Source organism: Lycium barbarum, chromosome 4, assembly GCF_019175385.1.
Source record: "Lycium barbarum isolate Lr01 chromosome 4, ASM1917538v2, whole genome shotgun sequence".
In the NCBI taxonomy this organism is placed as follows: Eukaryota; Viridiplantae; Streptophyta; class Magnoliopsida; order Solanales; family Solanaceae; genus Lycium; species Lycium barbarum.
Genome location: NC_083340.1, coordinates 5,449,814 through 5,474,439, shown reverse-complemented (window position 1 = coordinate 5,474,439; position 24,626 = coordinate 5,449,814). Strand labels below are relative to the sequence as shown.

The window sequence follows — 24,626 nt, the reverse complement described above, 5'->3', positions numbered from 1 at the left end:
CTCCATGATACCATCGCAGTATATATATATATATGGCTTAATGCATACGCAGCCCCCTGATACGCTCAAATTACACCTATTAATTGTATAACGCGGATGTTGTCAAATATAGTAACCCAACGAGGTTGGGGTCGAATCCCACAGGGAATATAGTGTGAAAAGATTACTAAAGTCGTAGATGCTAGGTTCTAGGTCTAATGTCTTAATCCGATAATTTGTGTAAAAGTTGGTTGTTTCTATGACTAATTGCTAAACTATTGCTTTGGTGGAAATTTATGGTAAAAGAAACTAAGGTTGTGTCCCCGCTAGATAGGGTGTACGATCATGGGTATTGATCTTGATATACTTATAATGGATCATTATATGAATGCACTTAATCTCTATGTGAATCTCTACTATTTCCCAATAAATAAAGATTATATCTTTCTATGATTTTCCCAAATATAAGAAAGTGATAATGACGAACGATTAATCATGCCAAGTAAATTCTTCTTATTCCTAAGTGAATTTATTAAACAAAGTTTAAAGCTTTGAGTTCTTGTTAATTATTCTTACCAACCCTAGTTATTTTCCCAAATAAATTAGGGTTTATGGCTTTAATCAATGTTTGCAACCATTAATTATAAAGAAGAATGAAGAATAATTAAACCCTAATAATCCATTATTTGTATATCAATCACAACCCAATCACCAAACACCCATTATTGGGTTCACAACCCTAGTAAGGGAATTTAGCTACTCATGACAAAGAACAAGAAATAAGAAGTTGAAGAATTCATAATTGCTTACTTTGGAATGAAAAAGGAATTGGTAATACTTGAATTGATGTTTGAATCTTCACAAACTAGAGAGAATTTAATGTTCTAAGTCAAAAGACAAAAATATAATGAATGATGTCTATTAAAAACCCTACAATGGCTATTTATAGGTTTTGGAAATACAAAAGTTTCAGATTTGCACTTTGGTCCCGTCATGGCGAAATACGGTCCGTAAATCACTTTACGGACCGTAAAATTGGTTTACGCCCAAGTTGGCTACTCAGTTGTGTGCAACTTCCTCTTTTGAAATACGGACCGTAAAGTGGTTTACGGTCCGTAAACTGCATGGTCGTATTTCAACATCCAACACTTTGACTTTCTGCCAGATGCTCAACTGGTTAAATACGTTATGGAATACGGACCGTAAACTGAAATACGGTCCGTAAACCTAGCTCGTAAACCACCATCTTCTCAGCTTGACTTTCTGGTTCTGTTATCCTTAAACACGACCATGGAATACGGCCCGTATTGTAGAATACGGACCGTAAACTTCAATTCACGACCTGGTTCTGCACTTCAACTGTGATTGTGCCGAATCTGTTCTTTTACCTGAAAAACACTAAAAACCACGTAAAATCACATAGGCTTGCTTAAAAACAAGTAAAACTTAGAGTCAAAAAGCATCGATTGTGGCGTAAAATCACGCCACATCACCCCCTAAACTTGACCCTTTTCTCCATTTTGGCACATCAACTAAGTGTTGTTCCTATTGAACCCCTGAACTTGGCTTCAAGTGTGTCTATCAAACACAATTCGACTTACATAGCATATATAAATGGTGAGTCTCATTTTTTTTAGCCTTACGTGTGAATGTCAATCGCATCCTACGTGGAAAATCCAACCAATTAAAACACCCCCACCCATTTTAATTATACACATCAAATAGGAAAAAGTGTGCTACTGCGTTATACAAGTGAAGAACCATAACTTAAACCAATCAAATAACAAAACTGGAAAATAAGAAATCAAAATTGGAAACTAAAACTGAAAATAAAAACTAAAAACAAAAACTGAAAAATAAGAAACCAAAACTGGAAAATAAAAACCCAAAACTGGAAACTAAAACTGAAAAATTAAAAACTGAAAAATAAGAAATCAAACTGAAAACTAAAATACCAAAACCAAAACTTAATATCTGATATGTATAATTAAAATGGGTGAGTGTTTTAATTGGTTGAGTTTTCCACATAGGAAACGATTAACATTCACGCGCAAGGCTAAAAAAAATTGGAACTCATCATATATGTTATGTAAGTCGGATTGTGTTTGATAGACACACTTGAGGCTAAGTTCAGGGGGTTAATAGGAACAACACTTAGTTGAGGTGTCAAAATGAAAAAAAGAGACAAGTATAGAGGGTCACATATGCATTAAGCCTATATATATGTGTGTGTGTGTGTGTGATGGTATCATGAAGGACGAAGAGAAGGACTAAAGCAATCCTCCATGATATCGTCTCAATATATTTATGTCAGGGGTGGGCATGGTACGGTATGGTATTGGAAAGTTCGGTACGGTAATTTCGATTTTCGGTTTTTAAAAACACTATACCATTACCATACCAAATTAGGTAGTTTGGTATTTTTAAGTTCGGTTTCGATATTTTTTAGTACGGTAAATCGGTAACCATAGTTTGTTCGACTTTGACCTACATATACTTATATAATAGATAATTATGACTTCGGCTATTCAAGAAACGTCTCAATGATATTGTGTCAACACCTTACACATGTAAATATATTCAAAAGAAGCACAATTAATCCCCTTCGTAAATCAATTACACAAAAGGGCATTTCAATTAACATAGATTAATAAAAAATTCCAACGTTTAAACGATTAATTTTGTACTAATACTTGTTTATATATTTGTTAGTATTAAAATACTAATATATATGACTTGTATATGTATCTATATACTTCGGTATGGTATTCAGTATTTCGGTATATTATTTATAAATACAAATACCACACCGAACTTTTTAAAAATGCATACCAAATAACATATTACCAAAACCATGGTATAAAAAATTTCGATTTCACTATGGTAATTGGTATATACCATACCATGCCCACCCCTATAGGCCTATACCATGATGGTATCATGAAGGACTGAGAAGTGTCTCATTGAAGAACTGAAGCAGTCCTCCACAATACCATCACAGTATATGTATATGAGGTGATGGTATCCTAGAGGTTTTTCTGAGATAAATGTGTCTTTTGAATAAATGAACATGATACCATCTCAATATATTTATATAATATGTTGGTATCATAATTCTAGGAGCATTTCAGGTAAATAGTTTCAAGGGCATGAAAGTAAGAAGAGTATGGGCGGGTAATTATTTTGTTTTTAGGGGCAACACGTTCTTTCCAAAAAAAAAAAAATATAATATGTTATGAAAAGAAATCTAGGATCCCGAGATCATAGAGTAGAATATTCTTCCTCGTATATATTAATAAGAAAATTCTGAAAATTAGTCAAAATTCTTTGTCAGGTAAAAAAAATATTTTTTGACCATCATCGTCAATTACTCCTAGTATTGAATAATATATCAAGCTATTATATTAACACCATTAGCTAAAAGAATCTCTCTCTTTTTTCTTTGTTTCTTTCCTTGTTTTTTTGTTTTTTTTTTTGGTCTGGATGATACATCTATTAATCTATAAAGGCTTCCATTGGTCTGGTTGTAGTTTCCTTTTTATTAAGTAAAAAAACTTGTTAGCAAAAATTGATGGTCACAACTCACAAGTTAACCAATAAGGGTTGTGGTGAGATGTACAGAATTCCTTCATCCTTAATCAAAGTTGTCGAATTCGAGTCTTGAGTAAAAAAATTATTAGAAAGCGTGTTCTCCTTGAATGAGCCTTATGCGATACAAATTCAAATTATTTGCAGCCCCAAAACAAATACTGAATATCAGGTGAGAAACCAAATGTAGTATCGGCAAAATGCTAGCATATTCCCTAACTTTTTGAGGTTACATTATCTTTTCTTTTCTCTTGGATAGCTATGATGGAGATGGAAGGGTCGTGCCTTCGGGGAACACGGACTCCGGTCTTTTAAATTTGAATATAAATGAAAATGTTAATTAAAATAAAAATATTAATAAAATTAAAAATAATTTTTTTACCATCAAATAAAAAAATAGTAAAGTCGAATCAATTCAAGAAGCAAAAGGTTAACTTTCTTGGTGGACAGTAGGAGGAGGCGAAGGGAGTTTATTAGAGTCAGTACTCGGTGAACAATATGGATTTGAAATACGGATCCCAAATATAAACATGATAAGTGTAACCTTTAAAAATACTACGTCAAATTCATTGCACTTTTGAAATTATAAATTTTATATTTAATATTTAATTTGTTAGTAGAAAATTTAGTCACTTTTCTCATGTATATTTTAATTCACGTTGAAAATACTGAATTCAACTAGAATCCATAAATTAGATACTCCATCTGTCTCTGGATAAGATGTCTAGTTCCAAAGAATATTCAACTTTTTTTGTTTTCAATTTTCTCATCTCCTTTTCTTCAATTCTCATCCGCAATTAGAGGTGGCAATTTGAGTCCATATTTAGAAAATTAGCCCATTTTACCCACATGTTAGTGAGTTGGGTCACTCATATTTCGGGTGGGTAAATATGGGCTTCAAGTCTCTCTTTAACCCATAAAAATATGGGCAAATATGGATATCCATATAAGAACACACTAGACCCAATAACAACTCATTTTGAAAATGAGAAATTTCTTTCTTACTTCCCACCCCAACCCTTACCCCACCACCCGCCCCGCCATGCCCTCCCACCCCACACATTTTTTTTTATTTCGTATATTTTATCTTTCTTTTATAAAAAGCTTATAAAAAAGGAGAATTTTTTTTCTTACCTCCCACTCCGATCCCTACGCCCACCCCCACCTCCACCCCCGCCATACCCCCCCCTAAAAAAAATTCAATTTCATATATTTTACCTTTATAAAATTTTATAAAAAATGGAAAAAAAAATTCTTACCCCCACCCTACAAATTTCAATTTCAAATATTTTACTTTTATAAAAAAAATCATAAAAATTGAAAAAAAATTTCTTACCCCCCCCCCCCCCCCAAAAAAATCAATTTCAAATATTTTACTTTTATAAAAGTTTTATAAAAAAATGGAAAAAAAAAATTCTTACCCCCGCCCCACCCCCTCCCCCCCCCCCCCCTAAAATTCAATTTTCATATATATATTACTTCTATAAATTTTTTTATAAATAATGGAAAAGAATTTCTGGTCCCCCACCCCACCCCCTCCCCTACCTCCACCCCCCCCCCCCCAAACAAAAAAAAATCAATTTCATATATTTTACTTTAATTAAAAAAAATAAAAAATAAAAAGTTCATACCCCCACCCCCACTCCCACCCCCACCCCTTACCCCTGAAATTTATATGAAAAAATTAATTTAACTTGACAAAAGAAAAAAATTATAAACATACACTTGAAATAACAGTACGCTTGTATAATATGGTTTAACTCATAACCAACCCAACCATTTATCACCCAACCCATACTTACCCACATAAAATATGGGCGGTTTGAAACCCAACCCATTTTTATTCAAACCATTTTCAACCAAACAAAAACCAACCAAACTCACTCATTTGCCACCCCAATTTGTCACAATAAGCCCTTAGATGTGTATGAGGGTCAACGGAATGTATGGAATTTTGGCGATTTACACCCTACAGGTAAGTCAACGTGAGGGTGAACACATAAATCTTTTCATGAATCATTAATCACCTTTTTGTTGACAGTGCATGAAAGTGATGCAATCAGAAAAGTAGAGTTATTCGTTGAGGTTGTTAGACTTATACCCCGAGAAATGCTCTCATAGGAGCTTAGTGTTATCCATTTTTGTGGTTGCTAGATATACACATCCTTCATGTTTGCTGTAAAACAACATGCAAGAACTAAATTCTCCGTCTTTTTTCCTCATAGTCAACTAGTATTTGCTTCAGTTGGTCCTTGACTAAAGAAATTGTATTTAGTGAGGTCACTACATCGTGCATGACAGAGGATAGAATTGAAGAAATTGTCACTCTTTACGTTCTAACAAAATGACATTATTTATTTATGAGTTTGTTTATTACGCTTTACAAACTTCGACAATAATTTAATTTAATTTCTTTTATTTTACTCTTAATAACAAATTTTTATAGAAAATATTATGACGTCATTGACATGTTTAACACCTTAAACTTTTATAGTCAGTGGTAAAGTTAAGATTCTCACCAAAGATGAAATATAAAGAAGTAAAACACACGAAAAAACAAGTTATATAGAGAGAGAGCGCTTTCTACTCAATGAATTTTTCAGCGAAAAGATGTCACATGCACACATTGGACAAGGGTGGCCTCCTTCACTGCCCATGCAATATTGCATATGTCATATTACCACAAGTTTCACATTAAAGTTCGTTTTAATTTCTTAAAATCACATTCTCAGTCAAACTACGTCATTTAAATTAAAATGGAAGAATATATTAGATATCGTATACTGTCTAAAATACGTTACTACTTCCCTTTTAAGAAAGCTATTGCTTCAGATTGGATCATAAAAGGGAAAGGAAAAAACATTCTTTTCAGTCTACAGGTTGGATAGTATTGATAGTACCCCTAAAATTCGTAGTATGCTAGTATGAAAAGTCGGGCTGTTATTATTCATCCAGCTCATATATCTCTAAATTTCCTGATCCCCACCCCCTACCAAACCAAAAAATTTCCTTATCTGAATCTCACTTGAATAATAAATTAACAACAAAAGGTGATAAATAATGAATAATGATACAAGTACAAGGAGAGTCATATTTTGGTCCTGGATGCTTTGCACTTGGACTTGGACACCTTAAGTCCTCAACTATAGTGTCCAGGCGTTTGGCAAACTTTAGTTATTTCAACCAGTGAAGTCACATAATGTAATCTTGGAACCTGTTTACCCCGAATTTAGGTAATCAATTGAATTTGTAAGTGAGGTATAGGATATGTGGATGAACTTTAATCTATTTTGGATTTATGAGATATAATTATGGATTTGCGTGCTATAGCATGTGAACGTGAATATATACGCTAATGATTTAAATAAAGATATGGATGTTTATGATTAAGCCAACTATGTTAAATGGATAAGCATAAAATGCCACTGATCTGGACCAAAAGAGAGAGAGAGAGCTTCAATATATTTTCTATTACAATGTTCTTGATCTCAAAAAAGTTAACCCTTAAAAGTAGGGAAATGTCTCCTATTTATAGTTTTGCCTTATGAGCCTTGCATACAACATAAGGCCCCTTTAGAATAAAGAAAACCATAAAAGGATAAGGTTGGGTCGCACGGTCTAACACCCGTACGATTGGCAGTACAATGTGACAGAACGGTCTTGACGCGTGGCAATTTTGTAACTGATCACCCGGACTACAGTCATGATCAACTCGGCCATGGAGAAACCGGACTAACGGTCACGATCAACTCGGTCATGCTGAAACCGGACTAACGGTCACGATCAACTCGGTCATGCTGAAACCGGATTAGCTGTGATGCGGAGTTTGGTCCAGTGATACCAGACCAAACAGATTCGCTTCACTTTTCTCAGGTCAACCGCAGCCGGTGCAATATCACCAGTTCTAAGGGAAGACTTAGTGATCATACCTGTCTCTTCTTATCTCCGGTCCGCGGTCTCACCGGTCTTGCTTATATATGGATTTTGCCGTATACAGAACCTTGTTTTTGTTTCTTTCCAACAGTGATCTTGGAACTTCTTATAGGAATTAGGAAGGAAGTAGTAAATAAAGAATGCGACCAATCATAAGTACGGTATTCCAGCCGGGAAAAAATACGATATTCCAAATTCCAATCGATCAAATAGAAACGAAAGCCCAATTTACGGCATTGAATTGTAACTTTTTCTAAGTAAAACGTAAGCAATGACGCAAAGTGGCATATTATTCCAAAAAGAACCCATATTATAGAGCCGAAGCTCGTAAATCCTCAAATTTCTGAATATTTCATCGGTTTTCCATTTTTGTGACAACTTTCTAGAAAATGGTTATTTTTTATTTTTCTTATAATATATGGACCTAAATCACGGTCTGAAGATCTTTTGAATAAATTAAAAATCTTAATCACGTCTAAAATTTTATAAATTATTACAAACATTAGACAAAATTATGTTAACTAAATTTTGGAATATTTGAGTAGAAAGTCTTTTATTAAAGAAATGGACATTGTGTCTAACTTAACCCCAAAAGCTAGCTCATCAGCAGAAGATTACCAAAGACCATATAAAAAAATCAAGTACTCTCTCCGTCCCATATTACTTGTCCACTTTTCATTTTACGCGTTCTTTAAGAACTCATAAATAAAAATGTATTTTTACTACATTACCCTTATCTCTCTCCGGTTAATTGCACTCTAATTAATATTGGTTACTTTAAAAAATAATTAGTGTTAAAGGCAAAGTAGGAAAAACTTAATTAATTTTATCTTGATTTTGTCAAAGGATAAATATTTTGGAATGGCTATTTATAGTAATGTGAACAAATAACATGAAACGGGGAGTAACTCATACCCATTCGATGTGGGACTCTAACATCTTTAAATATAAACAATTTATTATATTTTCAGGTGTTTAATTATAAATTGTACTTCAAACATCCATAAAAATATACCATAAATTTAAGGGCTATAGTCTATACTATGTTTAGATCATTGGTAACAAAATCAGCCTCGAAATTGCAACCAAAATTAACATTATGTCCAGCGGAAACCTCGTTTTCCGGGGTTAGCTTCCTTTTGGCTCACAAACGCCACGTACCAAACACCTTTTAGTCCCACGACACAATATAAATAGTCCAATATTTAAATTCAAAAACGTAAACACACACAACTTTTTTTTAAAAAAAAAAAAAAAAGCCTTTAACCAACATGTCACCACCACCACCACCATCGGATTCCACCATCATGGACAGTTCCGATGAGTCACAATTGGCTACATCCTGTGTTCTTGTTGAACGGTTGCGATCATTAGAAGCGAGTTATGTGAGACTTAGGGAACAATTTAAATTACTTTTAGAAGAAAAGAGTAAGGATTCAGATGAAGAGAAGACACCAGATGCCGCTGGTGGTACATCGTCGTATTGTGGCCCCGGAGTTTTCTACTCAGGAAGTCCGTATAGAAATGTGCTTGAAGATATGGGACATGCACTTTACGTTACTAAAGTTGGTACAGGAGAGATAATTTACTGGTAAGTATATATAGTCATTTTTAGCTCCTTTTAATGAAATCTTTGTCATTTTATTACTCCCTCGGTTTCAATTTCGTTGTCTTACTTTTCTTTTTAATCCGTTTACAGCAGAATGTCTCTTTTCTTTGATAGTGACTCTTTAATTTCAACTTTCCACATGACATGATACATTTGATATATCTTTAGTTTAAAATTGCAAATTTCAAAATTCTTTCTTTACTTTCTTCAAAATCTGATAAATAAATTGAAACAGAGGAAGTACTAGTTTAAAGTCTTATGCGGAGCTTTGGCTTAATGGTAAATTAAAGAGTATCATTGCTAACAAGGTGTAAGACACAGAGGCAGATCTAGCATTTAAGATATGAGTTCACGCGAACCCAATAAGTTTTTCAGAATTTGTTTATGTATTAAAATGTCTACTAAACATCCATAAATATTTAACTTTGAACTCAGTTATTATTGTATATTTACTCGGGTCGTTGTAGGAACCCATCGCCTGTGGTAAGTCAATACAATATGGTATCAGAATTCTGAGTTCAAGTGTCATTATGTCCTTCATCGGAAATTTTTCATGAAATAACTCGAACTAGAGGGATCGTGTTGAAGACTTAAACGAGTATATAAAATGTGCCCTTTTTAGATGCTAACAGTAGCTTCAGCAGTTGCCTTTGAGGCGCATAGCAACTTTTTCTACTATTAGGCACAAAAATTAAGTATCACTTTTTTTTTTTTTTTTTTTTTGAACGAACAGTAAGCTTAGTGAGATGGACAGACAGATTTATTTTTGCATCTCTACCTTAAATTTGAATACATATAGTATTAGTTGATAACACCTTTCAACAAGGTCGTTGTAGTATAGTGGTAAGTATTCCCGCCTGTCACGCGGGTGACCCGGGTTCGATCCCCGGCAACGGCGTTTATTTTTAAAAAGTACCCGCTGGTTCAGCGGTAAAGGTGGAACCCAGTTAAGCTTTTGCTGCGCACCCTCTTTGACGAGGGTGCAAATCCCTGGTATGTTGCCGTGCCTTAAATATTAAAGAAGTGAATGCTCAGATGTAAAGCAACCACACAATTTACCATTGCTCCAACGCTTATTTAATCGACAAAGAATGGAAAAGGTTAAACAAGAAAAAGAACGAATCTTGGTGATTCGCATGACCTTGCGTTTAACACAAACAAGTTTTTTCTGTTGCAGGAATCAAGCAGCTGAGAAACTTTATGGTTATAAAGACTATGAAGTCGTCGGACAAAGGTGTACTGAACTGCTTGTTTGTGAAGAATATCATAAATTGGCTATGCATGCCGTGAAAAGATTGAGCTGTGGACAATCATGGTCTGGTCAGTTTCCTTTTAAGAAGAGGACGGGTCAGATCTTTATGGCAATAGTGACAAAAAGCCTATGGTACGAGGACGGTGATCTTTTCGGTGTTATCACTGTCTCAAGTGATGCAGCCTTTTTAAATAAGATAAACTCAGAAAAAGCAAGAACCTCACAGTCTAATGGACAACCTGGAGGGCGGGGAATAACTATCAAAAGTATCCGATGGCATCCACATCAACAACAAACCGCATCGTCTATTTCCAGTCTGGTGCTTATTATTGCTTTATCAATGTGCTTATTAGTAACATTTTTGAGTTAGTTTCCATAGTTAGTGATTTGCCTTTGCTATGCTATATTTTAAGGCCTCAAAAGTCTTACCACTCAATCGTGGAGAGGATGCACGCAATGCATCTGCAAATGCGAGAGACAGGGAGGAGGCTAACGTAGACGCCATAGGAGGGCAATCACAAAGGCCACCAAGAGCACCCGTAAGTGTTTAGGACTTCAGGTACTCAGGTTCCTTGCCTTTTGTTAATTATTAACGAGATGTATGAGATAAATTTATCATTTCAGGCTGCACGGCTGAGTTTCAGTTTGCTAGGTAGAAAGAGCAGAGCTAATGCAGAAAGCTCAGAGATGGATGATACTGCTCAGCCTTCTAAACTAGTACTGTTACTGCTTCCTCTCATGACTAGGACAATTTTCTTCTGGATATGTCCTGTTCCTTCTTGGCCTTCAGTAGGAGTGGCAAACGGGCAGTTCAAAGACAGTTTAAACAAAAAGTTATAAAATATCTGATCTGCCCATATTTAACATGGATAAACTATGGGTTAACCGACAAATAATATGGATATCCACATTATCCATGGTTATAGTCAAGTAAAAACACAAGATAAAAGTCAAAATAAGCTTAGACTCCCAGAAAACAAGAGTTCATGAAAAATAAAAGCAGACAAATGAGTATTGATCATATGGATATCCATTTTTTTGGTAGATAATATCCATATTTGATGCCTTTTTAAAAAAGTCAGTTACCCAACCCATATCTAATGGGTTGGATTGGCTGATTAATTTTTTTTTTTTTAACCATTTTGCCAGTCCTAGGCTTCAGCCTACTTTACTGGCTTTCATCTAATTTCTTCTAAAGGTGGCTGACTATTACTACCAATTTTTTGTTCCAATTCCCCCTACGTACTACCAAAAAAGGAGATTCTTTCCGAATCCAAGTTTGCTGCTCCATCATTACAAAACTAATACCTATTCCATTTAGTACTTTAGATGCTTATGTTGCATAAACTGTTAATCCCATACCGGATCAATTCCAAAAAGCCTGTGAAACTAGTACTATTAGTAATTGACTCTATAGCTTCTTTAATAAATGAAGGTTTTTCAATCAAGTTTTGATGACTTTCTCTTATTCTAGTCTTACCGGTTTTATGAAAATCATAGGTGGCGAAGGTTATGTCGAAGCTACACATTACAGGATTTGGAACCATTGGAGGAGAGAAGTGTGGAAATATTCAACAGAATGGGCACTATAAAACTAACGCGAATGAGGATGTCACAGAACCTAATTCACCATCAGCATCAGAGGGAAAATATAGTCATGTTCTTGATGCCTATCATGATTTTCCGAATATACTGAAAGGATCATGTTTTACTCAACGAAGAACGTTTTCACCCGAAAATGCAAATTTATCATCCACTTATGTTGTAGAGGGTCCTATAGCTACCTCCTCCAGAAAGTTCGTTGAATGTCCTAAGGCTTTCAAATCTCCTGAACAGTTGCCGAGATCTTGTTTCCAAATCAATGATAACTATCTTAAGCCACAAATAGGAAATTCAAAACTTTCAGCGATCGAAAATTCATCTCGACAGCACTTAGAAAACCAACAGTCCCGGAAGTCGGGAGTGAGCAATAGAAACAGCAATGGAAGTTCATCAAATAAATATGAGAACGAGTCAAGCTTGATAGTAAATTGTGAAATATTTTGGGAGGATATCAGCCTAAAGGAAGAAATTGGACAAGGTAAATCTTGATAACATCGTAGCAATGTTATTGACATTGTACACTTTGGCTATGTGTACATATGTGTCATCGGCCATAGTTGGTCTAGAAGCAACTCTCTACTAATTGTTAGAGATCTATTTGTACACTTGTTGCCTCAAATTGCAGGCATTACATAACTGGACCGAGCATTTCAGTTAATTAAGTACTAATATAATACTCACCTTAATATTTCCTTTTCAGGTGCATATAGTGTTGTGTATCGCGGAATCTGGAAAGGATCGGTACTTTCCTAGTTCGCAGTATTCTTTTCACATTCTGAGAGCAGTGAAATAACATCTCGTCTTCATAGTATTTGTGTTTTCTCTCCTTTTTGATCCTTCAGGATGTTGCTGTTAAGGTCTATTTTGGGAACCAATGTGGTGAGGCAACTTTGCTTGACTACAAAAAGGAGGTATGTGATGCCATCAAATGGTCATCGACTTAAATTATAGCAGATTTTTAATTTAGATTTTTAATTTTACTTTCAATATGTCTTCAGATTGACATTATGAAAAGACTTAGACATCCGAACGTGCTATTATTTATGGGAGCAGTGTCTTCACAAGAAAAGCTTGCCATTGTCACCGAGTATTTGCCCAGGTAATGAAGCACGTCATTCTCATTTGACATGGTCTTGGTTATGAAATTTTGCATAAAACTAGACAGGCAAATGATTGCACACTATATATAGTTGGAATTAAATTTTTATGGGAAAATGTTGTTTCATCATGTGTTTCAGGGGAAGTCTTTTTAAAGCACTTCACAGGAATAATCAGCCACTAGACCTCAAAAGACGTCTTAGGATGGCCCTTGACGTGGTCTTTTCTCTGCTTGAACTCGTCAATTTCCTTATGTCATTCATTTTTAAGTACGAGGCTTGACCTTAATTGGATCTCATGGTGTATCTCACTCTTTCTTATGTTTGATTTAGGCTAGGGGTATGAATTACTTGCATCGGCGAAACCCTCCTATAGTACATAGAGACCTTAAATCTTCAAACCTGCTTGTGGATAAGAGCTGGACTGTCAAGGTCTTGATTTCTCTGTGGAACCTTAAGATTATTGTTGGTGAAGCCCTTTTACGATAAGTTTATCGGTGTCTCTTTCCTCAGGTTGGAGATTTTGGCCTTTCGAAATTGAAACATGCTACCTTTCTAACTGCAAATTCTGGACGAGGGACGGTATGCATCTTAGCTTTATGTTTTTCTCGTATAGTGGTTTTATCAGATGCGCTAACGCTGTTGCTTACTCTCACAAAAATTTTCTATATTGCTGTAATTGCAGCCGCAGTGGATGGCTCCTGAAGTACTTAGAAATGAACCTTCAACAGAGAAGTGAGTTTCACAGGCTTTAATTTCTGTATTATTTTGCTTCTGTTAGTTAACCTTGATGTGTAATGCGAAACCGATCATTGAACTTGAGCTATTGCTCCTTGTGCCTTTTCTCAAGGACTAATTAAAAGCATTCTAGGAGGAAAGAAGAAACTTCTGGAACCATTCTTTTGCGAGTAAAGTGTCGCCTAATTATGAACTGTTTTGTTCATGGACAAATTATGCTGGACTATAATACGGTGACCATTATTTTGTGTTTCTGCAGATACTTGGTCAGTACTATTTAAATTTGGAAAACGGAATATAAAGCATGTGATTGGTTTTAAATTAGATAAAGATTTGCTTCCGATAATACCATTGACCTATCTTGCATAGTTTATCCTGTTTATTTAACTTAATATTTTTACGCTCAGACTGTTGATGGAGTTTAGTTCCGAGATCAATTCCAACAATACAGTTAAACATAAGCCCCTTAATTTGCAAAGAAAAGGATTTTAGGCATGTTGTTTCATGCTGCTGCAACATTTTACATAATTAACATATAACTTACAATGTCTATCTTGATAGTTGTGGAAGGGGCGGAAGATACTTTATTATATACGAGGAACTCACGAAAATCTCTGAGTGCTCAAGCATCCAATCAATTGAAATAAGGGTCAACAAAAAATGAATAGGACCTATTATTCCTACATGTTCCATTAGTAACATTCCCTTGAGATGTTACTCCGGATTTTGCTTGTGTTTACTTATTAATAAAGTTATAGGATTTTGTATAGAATATCAAAACAAATATGATTCCATTTCTACCATTATTATGATAATATATACTCCAACCTGCTTGAATACCAGAAAAATAAATGGATTGGACATTTGATTCTTCCACTGTTTGCAGATCTGATGTCTTCAGCTTCGGTGTGATTTTATGGGAGCTAATGACTGTATCTATTCCGTGGAAGGACCTTAATCCCTTACAGGTACCTCAATGTTTCTTTCACTATATGGGTGTATATGCAAGCAAATGCCGATAGCATGTTGCCCATCTATAAAGATTTGATAGTGTGCTTCTCAATGGTCAGTACTGGTACCAACGGAGTTTATTTATTTGAAGGTTGTTGGAGTTGTTGGCTTCAGGGGTGGCAGACTGGACATTCCGCAAAAACTTGATCCTCGCGTTTCAGCTATTATTGTTGATTGTTGGCAAAGGTGCTTTTCTCGTCTTTTGTTTGATATCTCATGATCGTTTTCCTTTTATGTTGCTCGGAATACCCAAAAATGTCTGGATTCGTGTCGGATCGTTCAAAAATGCACTACTTTTGGAGGATCCGTCAGGCGTCCAAGCAACATAGATTGTACGTGAACTAGAATTAAGCCTCTGTTTTATAACTATCAAACAGCTCACCAGAACTTCGTCCATCATTCGAAGACATTAGCCGAAGAATGACAGAAATAATTCTCTCGTTTGGGGGATTGACATCTAGGAAGAACTCAGGAGGTCTGATATCAAGCTCAGTTTGATAGGCTACTCAAGACAAACAACCTATACAAAAACACAAGCTGATAAAGCGAATCCACAACTGATAACAATCTTCTTCTTAATTTAATGTTAAATATCTTGTTGCTGCTTTCGGCTTGCGAAAAAGCGAAGGAGTGTATTAATAGCATAATGTAGGACTGTAAAAGTCTGAAATTCCCTTGCTGCTTTAATTAGAAACTTTTTTTATAAAGTAATCATCCAATTTTATCTGTTGCCTCATGAAAATGATTTGTAAAGGTGAAGTTACTGAAGGGAAGGAACTAAATGAATTTCACTTCCCTTTCTTTCCATGGAACCAAAAAGAGTCTAATGTTCAAGGCTTTCCTGTCCAGACTCCAGATTGTTGAAGTTGTTTATTTTAGTACTCAAAATTGAGAGTATATCGATGTAGGGGCTGGTTGAATTGCATAACTGGACATATTAGAGTTATATTTACGTTTACGACATATCAATCGACTATGACTCAATTTCAATTATTTTATGAATGCTCAAAATAATAGCTCAGCAAGGAATTCGTGGATTTTAGTTTGATTCTTACATTTCTGCTGTATATCCAAATATAAGAAACAACATATTTTCTAAATAGAATGACATAAAGGGTCAAAAACACACCTAAACAGCTAAACTATCACTTTTTTTTTGTGTTTTATACGTGAACTATCCGAAGTGAACAAAACACACCTAAACTATTACTATATAGTTAGCAAAACACACCTGAATGCTGACTAGACTAAAATTTTGACCTCACTCACCTAAATGCGCGTGAAACAAAATTTTATCAAAAAATTTCGTCCATTTGGCATATGTAACTGCTATATATTTGCTGACTCATTATTATTTTATTTTTTAAAATTTTCTAATTAATTCTTTAAAACCCTAAGCTCTCCCCTTTCTTCTTCATCATGTCTCAACCATTTTTCTTCATTTCTTCTTCTCTTGTGCAGATTTTTTCATTTATTTCTTCTTCTGTAAGGGCTAATAAGATTTTCTCCTCCTTTTTGTTTCCTTTCATCTTCTTGGGGGGGGGGGGGGGGGGGGGGGGGGGGGGGGAATTGGAGCTTAATGGGGGAAAGCAAGACACCAACCACGGCAGAGACGAGACCACTGTTGGAGAAGAAGAGAATCTCCGGTGAGAATTTTACAAACGGTGAGACCCATTAAATTTTTACAATGATCGCGTTTTCTAAGTTTACCCAAAAATGTTACCCCTTAACTTTTAACCTTTATTCATCCATGTGGAATTAACTTCTACCACGTTGGAATTATTTATCCACGTGGAATGCCATGTGGCATTATTTTTAAACCAAAAGAGAGAGTGTAGTACACGCACCATCATATATAAGTTCAGATCTGTTTTGTTAACTATATAGTGATAGTTTAGGTGTGTTTTGCTCACTTCGGATAGTTCAGGTATGAAACACAAAAAAAGTGATAGTTTAGGTGTGTTTTTTACCCTTACCCTTATCTCAAATAGAATTGGTCATTTGATTAAGTAAAACACAACGATGGGACATGCACAAACATTTTTTTTTTGTGCGGATTGTCCTTCAAAGGCCAGTATTTAATTTTTTATCTTCGCTTAAAAAAGTGATCAAAAATATCCTGAGGTTTCGGGTTCGAACCCCCGCTCAGTAAACTCTACCTTATAAGGTAGAGTTTCATGCAAACTCTGCCTTAAGTTAGAGTTTGCTAACTTTGAAAACTCTATGTTGCGAATCCAAATTTTATCTTGCAGATTTTTTATTTATTTTTTGACCGAGCGGGGGTTTAAAAACGGAACCTGGGCTATTAGGCGAAGAGAAAAAATTAAAGACCATCCGCGAATAAGGATAATCGTGCAAATTGTGCACAAACATGAAATGTGTCACAGTTAGAAGCCCAGAACAAGTGACCATAATTCCAGCGCAGATTGGAAAATGGGCTCGCTATAACCAACAATGGCCCATGAGGCCGGCTCTTGTTATACCTGAATCATGATATTTATATCAAATTAATTAATGCAGGATATTTTTTTGTGCAAATAAATTATTAACAAGAAGTTAGGATTCGTTAATATATATTGCCACTTCATCTGTTAATCTTAAAATTAAATTAATTTATTTGGTATAAATAAGTATATTTCAACAACCTATGTGTTTTGGTATATGAAAAAAGTTTCAAATTATCTCTGAAGTTTTCGGTTCTTTATTTACTTTCAATAGATGTAAATCACGCACAATATTATTTTCGCTTCATATTGTCCCTCCCTCTATTAGCTGTCCACCTTAGTTTTGACATGCACAAAGCGGGATCGTGTAGAAAAAAGAAGTTCTAAATTATCAAATTGGTTTGTATAAGTATTATTCAATTATTTGAAGTATGTCCCTAAAATTTGGAAAGGTCCAAATATATCACTGAACAATTGTACGTATCCAAATATACTTTCGTGACTTAGATTGATTTTCTGTCTGTGAAAATTGTCCGTAAGGACTAAGGGGGACGTATTGAGAGAAAGCATAACAATTAAAAACCGCAGGGGGTCGTTTGGTTCATGCGGTAAAGTGGGACAGAACAAGTTTAAATATTTTTATTAGATTTGTTTAATGGGAAAAGGGCCTGATTTACTCCTTTGGGAAAAGGTTTATATTTACCCCTGTTATACTATCAGCCCGTTTATACCCCTACATTACAATAGTTGAAACATTTGCCCCTATTTTTAACCCCCTGTCCTTGATAGTATAACAGGGGGTAAATATGAACCTTTTTTCAAAGTAGAGGGGTAAATCAGGCCCTTTTCCCTTTGATTGCCGATTCTTCTATTTTTAGATAACGTTGCAGGTTTCCTAACTAGTTCTGATTTGCTAAAATAACAATATACACAATAATTTATGCAAAAGTAAGACATTGCTTCATCCAAAAAAAGGTTTTACAATGGACATATTATAACAACAATTTATCTAAACGAGGGCATTACATTACATTCATCCAAACAAAGGCATTTAAAACAATTTCAGGATAATATTTTTCAAGTTACACCAAAAACATAAATACTAGTCTCGTAAGGGCAATCACTTCATCATTGGAGTTGTAATGAAACCCACAAAAAGTGCTAATGAAACTTTAATTACCATCCACATCTTTGTTACTTTGTCTTCTAAAGTTGACACTTTAATCACTTGAGAATGACTTATAGCCTCCAATGATGAAGTGATTGCCCTTATGAGACTAGTATTTATGTTTTTGGTGTAACTTGAAAAATATTATCCTGAAGTTATTTTAAATGTCTTTGTTTGGATGAATGTAAGGTAATGCCCTCGTTTAGATAAATTGTTGTTATAATATGTCCATTGTAAAACTTTATTTTGGATGAAGCAATGTCTTACTTTTGCATAAAATTATTTCGTATATTGTTCTTTTAGCAAATCAGAACTAGTTAGGAAACCTGCAACGTTATCTAAACATAGAATAATCGGCAATCAAAGGGAAAAGGGCCTGATTTACCCCTCTACTTTGGGAAAAGGTTCATATTTACTCTCGTGATACTATCAGGAATGGGGGGTTAAAAATAGGGGCAAATGTTTTAATTATTATAATAGTAGAGATATAAATGAGCTGATAGTATAACGGGGATTAAATATAAACATTTTCCCAAAGTAGAGAGGTCAGGCCCTTTCCCTTGTTTAATTACAAGTATAAATTTATCCTTTACATATCCAAATAACTTTTCCGAGACTTGATTGATTTTCTCTCTGCGAAAAGTTTTAGTAAGAAGGGCATATATAAATAAAAAGGGCAGTCTGGTTCACTAAGTTCTCATTATGTGTGGGATTCGAAGAAAAATCTATTGTAGGCAGATTTGAGATAAAACATAACAATTATTAAAACTTTTAGGGGTAGTTTGATTCATGTGATAAAGTGGAATACTTCAAAATTAGATTTGATATTAAAATTATATTTTATTTGATTGAAGGTATAAATTTATTATATCTTCAACCCAAACAAAGTATAATTTAAATCACAAACTTAATCTCAAATATCCATCTTATCCCTTCAGACTTAATATCATAAATTAGTGGAGAGATTATAAATTCAGAACTATAATTAAGAGATAACGAAACAACCCTTTTATAAAATGAAATATAAACTAGGAAGTAGGAACTACACAAGCGGTAAGTGGAGTATGCTGTGGGCAGCAAAAGAGCAAGGAGGTAGGTAGCACGTGAATACTGAATCAATCCTTTTGTCAAATAAAATATAGAGACAGATTATGTTTAGTCATTTCATCAGAATCTCATACAGTAGTACTGCCTAATTTGCCGTCTCTAAGACAAGTTATTAACAACTCATTGATCAGTACTGACTGATAGTACCATAGAGGACTAATTTAATAATACTACTCATTACAAAAGGCAAAAAGAAGAAAAATTGATTCTGCTTTAACTAATAACGGGGAAAATGTACTTTTCAGAATTTGGATACTGGATTAACCCAATATGGTTCTTCACCCTTGGACTCTTTCTCCCAAGTCAGTGCAAATTTCATGGTTCGAAAAGAGCCCCCACTTTCTTTTAACAATCTGATATATATCCAGAATTTATTAATCTAATTATTTTAAATTTGTGTCATCGTAAAGTCTATTCATAGAAAATCCCTTCCAAAAATGTTTCATCTACGGAGCTCAAATATGAAACCAGAATTAATGGTTCATGAATTACATGCATCTCCCCTATATCTTAGTTAGTGTAGTTAGTGATTAATAATAGGGAAAAGGTCAAATTTACCCTCTAAATATGATTTATAATTTAAATTTACCCTCCGTTAAAGTTTAGGATCAAATCAAATTTACCCTATCCGTTAAGATACTTGTTATATTTATCTTTTTTTGGATGAAAGTGTGACTTGGACTAAAAAATTAACCACATAGACTCTCAAACTTAATTATTTTAACTCATGACCTATTTACCCATCATATAAAATAATACAGACTTAATCCTTTTATTTTAAAAAATAAAAAAGAGGGGGAACGAAAAACAGTACAAGTGCATTTCTTCGAGGTTGGGTCCACAACATGCGTGTCAATTCCCTCATACACTTCATACCCAACATCAGCATTGAAATGGACCTCACAGTTTTGTTGGTAGCCCATAGTGGTGTCAACCGGAACCGGACCGGAAACCGGTTAGGAAACCGGCCGGTTCCGGTTCCAAAACCGGAACCACCTAACCGGTTCCGGTTTACCGGTTTTAAGGTCCAAACCGGAATCGGTCCGGTTTGGATTGCTTAAAATATTTTTTTTTTTGTTTTTTGTATTATATATATATATTATAGTATTTATTTGTATATTGTAGGTATATTTACATATGTTATACAATTTTATAATTAAAGTTTAAATATTTACTGACTAACAGCCTAACAGCAAGTCAGCAATACAGAATAGTGCTTTTCGTACACATATATATGTATAACTTACATATACTTATATATATGTACTATATACTCTATATACTTATATATATGTATAACTTAATATATGTACTATATATATGTATGACTTAATATATATACTATATATATGTATGACTTAATATATATACTATATATATGTATATATATGTACTATATACTATATATAGGATAGCTTAATATATATATATATATATATATAGGTATAACTTAATATATATACTATATATACATATCTACTATATATACAATATATACTTAATATATATACTATATATATTTATATAATATATATACTTATATACTATATATACTTATATATGTGTATAACGTAATATATATAGTATATATACTATATATACTATATATACTTACTTATTATATACTATATATATACTTGTATATATGTACTATATACTATATACTATATATAAGTAAGTATATATAGTAAGTATATATAGTATACTTACTTACTTATATATGTGTATAACTTAATATATATAGTATATATACTATATATACTTGTATATATGTACTATATACTATATATACTTACTTATATACTATATATACTATATATACTTATATACTATATATACTATTTTTTCTATATATACTTATATATGTTTAAGTATACTATATAGCTTAATATACTTATAAGTATATTCTTAGTATATTTTAGGTATATTCCTAACTTAATAAAAGTAAAAATATGAACACAAGTAAATAGAAGAAAGCTCAATGAGCCATATATTTTATTCATTCTTGGATAACATTTATTTGCAAGTTGTATTTTTTTTTAACTTGCAAATAATACATGAGTTATACAAAAATAGTAGAATAATAAAATCACCAATTTTGAACCATTTCGTTAATTTCCCCCACATCATATTCGGTCATGGAAATATCTTCAAAGTCTTCCATTTGGTCCGGTCCACTAGCTATCAAATCTTCAATTTCTTCCTCTTCGCCTTGCTCCGCTTCTGAGTTTTGGTTGCGTCGCTCCGATGTAATCCAATCTCGAATGCACACTAGTACTTGCAAGCTAAAGCCGGATAATGAATGTCTATGGTCTCCAATTTGTTGTCTTCCTTGGCTAAATGCGCTCTCCGAAGCCACGGTTGATACTTGAACCGTAAGGATATCTCGAGCCATTCTTGAAAGTATCGGATAGCTTGCCTTGTACTTCTTCCACCATGCTAAGACGTCCACCTCATCCAGTTGGCTGATATCCACATTTGGCCGCATCAAATAAAAGTTAAATTCATCAAAGTTTGCAGTAGAAGAAGAAGTAGGCTGTGAATGTAAAACTTTTAAACCCGACAAGCCCTTTTTGCTACTATGAGAAGTAGTAGGGCGTGGAGCAACTGGTGTAGCACGTTCTTCCAAACTAGAATAATGAGTAAATTTCGAAAAATAAATTGCTAGAATTAAATTGCAAAAATTAAAGATAGAGTTGGAACGAAGGTACCAAATTGCCGGATTAATTTTCAACAAAGCGAAGGCGGCTAGAATTGCAAATCCACCAAAGCTACTTCGGATTGTTGCAAAATCACCAACTCCACCAACAATATTATAATTGCAAAATTAATAATTGAAAGTTCAAACTATAATAAGACTTTGTGGCTAATTATTGCAAAGTAACTATAATTGAGAGATTGAGATTTGAGACAAAGATGAAGAAAATTGAATTGAAATGAAAATGAAGAAGGGTTTATATAGGGGTGGGGGAGGGGTTAAAGTGTTAAAAAAAATAATTTGGGGGCCAAAAATTAAGAAAATGACCGTTTGGCAACGGCCATTTTTGCAAATGGACCGTTGCCAACGGTCCATTACCGAGGCCCAAGTCCAACGGCTCTTTCCTTTTTTTTTTTTTTTTTTTAAAATTTTAACCGGTTTAACCGGTCCGGTTCCGGTTAAAAAAAAATTGGAACCGGACCGGTTAACTAATATCCGGTTAACCGGTTATACCGGTTCCGGTTCCGGTTCCGGTTTAACCGGTCCGGTTACCGGTTAAAACCGGTTACACGGAACCGGTTGACACCTTTAGTAGCCCATTTGTGTACCTCACTTTCATTGGCTACCAACATGTCCATTACCTACACAATATTAAAGCGTTAGTTTTATGTGTCAAAACTAAATAGACAAGCTAAAATGGACAAGTGTTACCTTTAGCCTGATATCTTCAAGCATCCTGATAATTGGTTTGTGTCTTGCCTCCAAACTCCAGCTTAATGATAGTAGTAGAGCTTTTCGTTCCCTTTCTTTTCTTTTTTCTAAAATAAATAGAATTAGGTTTGTATTATTTTATATGATAAGTAAATGGATCTCGGGTTATGGGTTAAAATAATTGGGTTTGGGAGTTTATGTGGAGCTTACGTGACTAATTTTTTAGTCCAATTCACACTTTCATTCAAAAAATGATAAATATAACAAGTATCCTAATAGGGAGGGCAAATTTGATCTCAAACTTTGACGGATGGTAAATTTAAATTATAAACCACACTTGGAGGATAAATTTGACCCTTTTCTCTTGATAATATAAGACAAAGTAAGTTTTTAGTTAACGCCGGAATACATCGACAACCACTTAAATTTATCGGTAAGTTTTAGTTATACACTCAAATTATGGCCGGTTTCGATTGAGCATGAATACATGATAAAGAGTAAAATCCCAGCCTGTTCTCGAGGGACATTCAAGTTAATGTTGAAACTTGATTTCATTCGGCTTTATAATATTCTAGAAGAATTTTGTTACTCATACAACAAAATAATGAGAGCTTAAATTTCAAGGGCAAGAATTATTCCGTCAAAATCGAGTTTCTTGTTATAAATATCCAACTAGTGGATATCCATTAATTTGGAAATATCCCAAAATATCCCAAATATCCCAAATATCCCAAAATATCTCCTTTGTATGTTGCTCGTATAAATAGGATGCACAGATGCAATGTTGAATGAGAAGAAGTAATATAATTTGATATCTCTCTACATATTCTCTCTACATATTTCTTCTGTGTATTTACTTCATAGTTTTATTTTATAACACGTTATCAGCACGAGCCTCAGCCATCTTGAGCAAATACTTTGAAAGCCTCGAAGGTGCAATTCTTGGAATTACACTGAGTACAAGTCGTTGCCTCCTGGAGATAAAGTAAAGGACTTGCAGTACTTATTTAGTCTAAACAGTTCAGGTAACATGTTCCAAGTATTTTTCTATCTTTGTTTTGATGGTTGATTGTTGTTGACTTTAACAACTATGAAAATTTTAAATTGATTTTTGGGAGAAGCTCACCATCAACGTAGTAAGAAACATGACCTTTTTTTTTTTTTAAATATTACTATGGAATATAGCAGTTCGGCCTCTTTTTGCCAAAATATCTTGAAACCAAAGTTGCTGAAGGCCTTATGCCAATATTTTACTGGAAGGTTAGTTCGCAAATATGAATTGATTAAATGAGTTATATCCGTGAACACCAGAAGTGGTAATATTTTTATGAGCTTATTGTGTTTATGATTGAAGATGTGTTAGAGAAAAAATCTCCACATTATATGTATGCCTCGATTTGCTCCTGAAGTAGCAATATCTTAAAAGAGGCTATAAGCTATCACGATTTGATATGCTTAAGGCGCGTTCAGATAATTATGTTTTATTCCTGAAGAATTAAAACTTTTGATAAATGTTATAAATATAGATCCATTCCCTGAAGTGAATGTGATAATATGTAGTAAAGCCTATAAATATAAACATGCATTTGATTGTGAAAATATCATGATCCATCTCCAGAAGAGGTAGAATAATTGAGAAGAAATGTTCTGAATATTATATGCTTTTCTCCCGAAGTACTAAACTCATAA

At 34.0% G+C, this 24,626-nt stretch overlaps 1 protein-coding gene and 1 non-coding gene across 2 annotated transcripts; both read left to right on the top strand.

Annotated features, from left to right (window-relative positions):
- The first annotated feature begins 8,612 nt into the window (after nucleotides 1-8,612).
- LOC132634959 (uncharacterized) lies at nucleotides 8,613-15,600 on the top strand. The gene is made up of 15 exons (XM_060351150.1): nucleotides 8,613-9,091; nucleotides 10,287-10,680; nucleotides 10,775-10,900; nucleotides 10,986-11,078; nucleotides 11,862-12,441; nucleotides 12,664-12,704; nucleotides 12,806-12,874; nucleotides 12,962-13,062; nucleotides 13,202-13,280; nucleotides 13,394-13,492; nucleotides 13,574-13,642; nucleotides 13,746-13,795; nucleotides 14,685-14,766; nucleotides 14,901-14,995; nucleotides 15,187-15,600. The coding sequence occupies exons 1-15, from the start codon at nucleotides 8,772-8,774 to the stop codon at nucleotides 15,305-15,307; spliced, it is 2,319 nt and encodes a 772-aa protein (XP_060207133.1). The 5' UTR covers nucleotides 8,613-8,771; the 3' UTR covers nucleotides 15,308-15,600.
- On the top strand, nucleotides 9,936-10,007 carry TRNAD-GUC (transfer RNA aspartic acid (anticodon GUC)). Its single transcript has one exon. It is a non-coding gene; the product is annotated as a tRNA-Asp (tRNA).
- Nucleotides 15,601-24,626: the final 9,026 nt, after the last annotated feature.

What these genes read in the sequence shown, in the direction of transcription:
- LOC132634959 (XM_060351150.1), top strand. Translation starts at nt 8,772, where the DNA reads ATGTCACCACCACCACCACCATCGGATTCCACCATCATGGACAGTTCC. An exon ending in GTCACCGAGTATTTGCCCAG is followed by an intron (nt 13,063 to 13,201) that starts GTAATGAAGCAC and finishes CATGTGTTTCAG; the next exon opens with GGGAAGTCTTTTTAAAGCAC. An exon ending in ATTGTTGATTGTTGGCAAAG is followed by an intron (nt 14,996 to 15,186) that starts GTGCTTTTCTCG and finishes ACTATCAAACAG; the next exon opens with CTCACCAGAACTTCGTCCAT.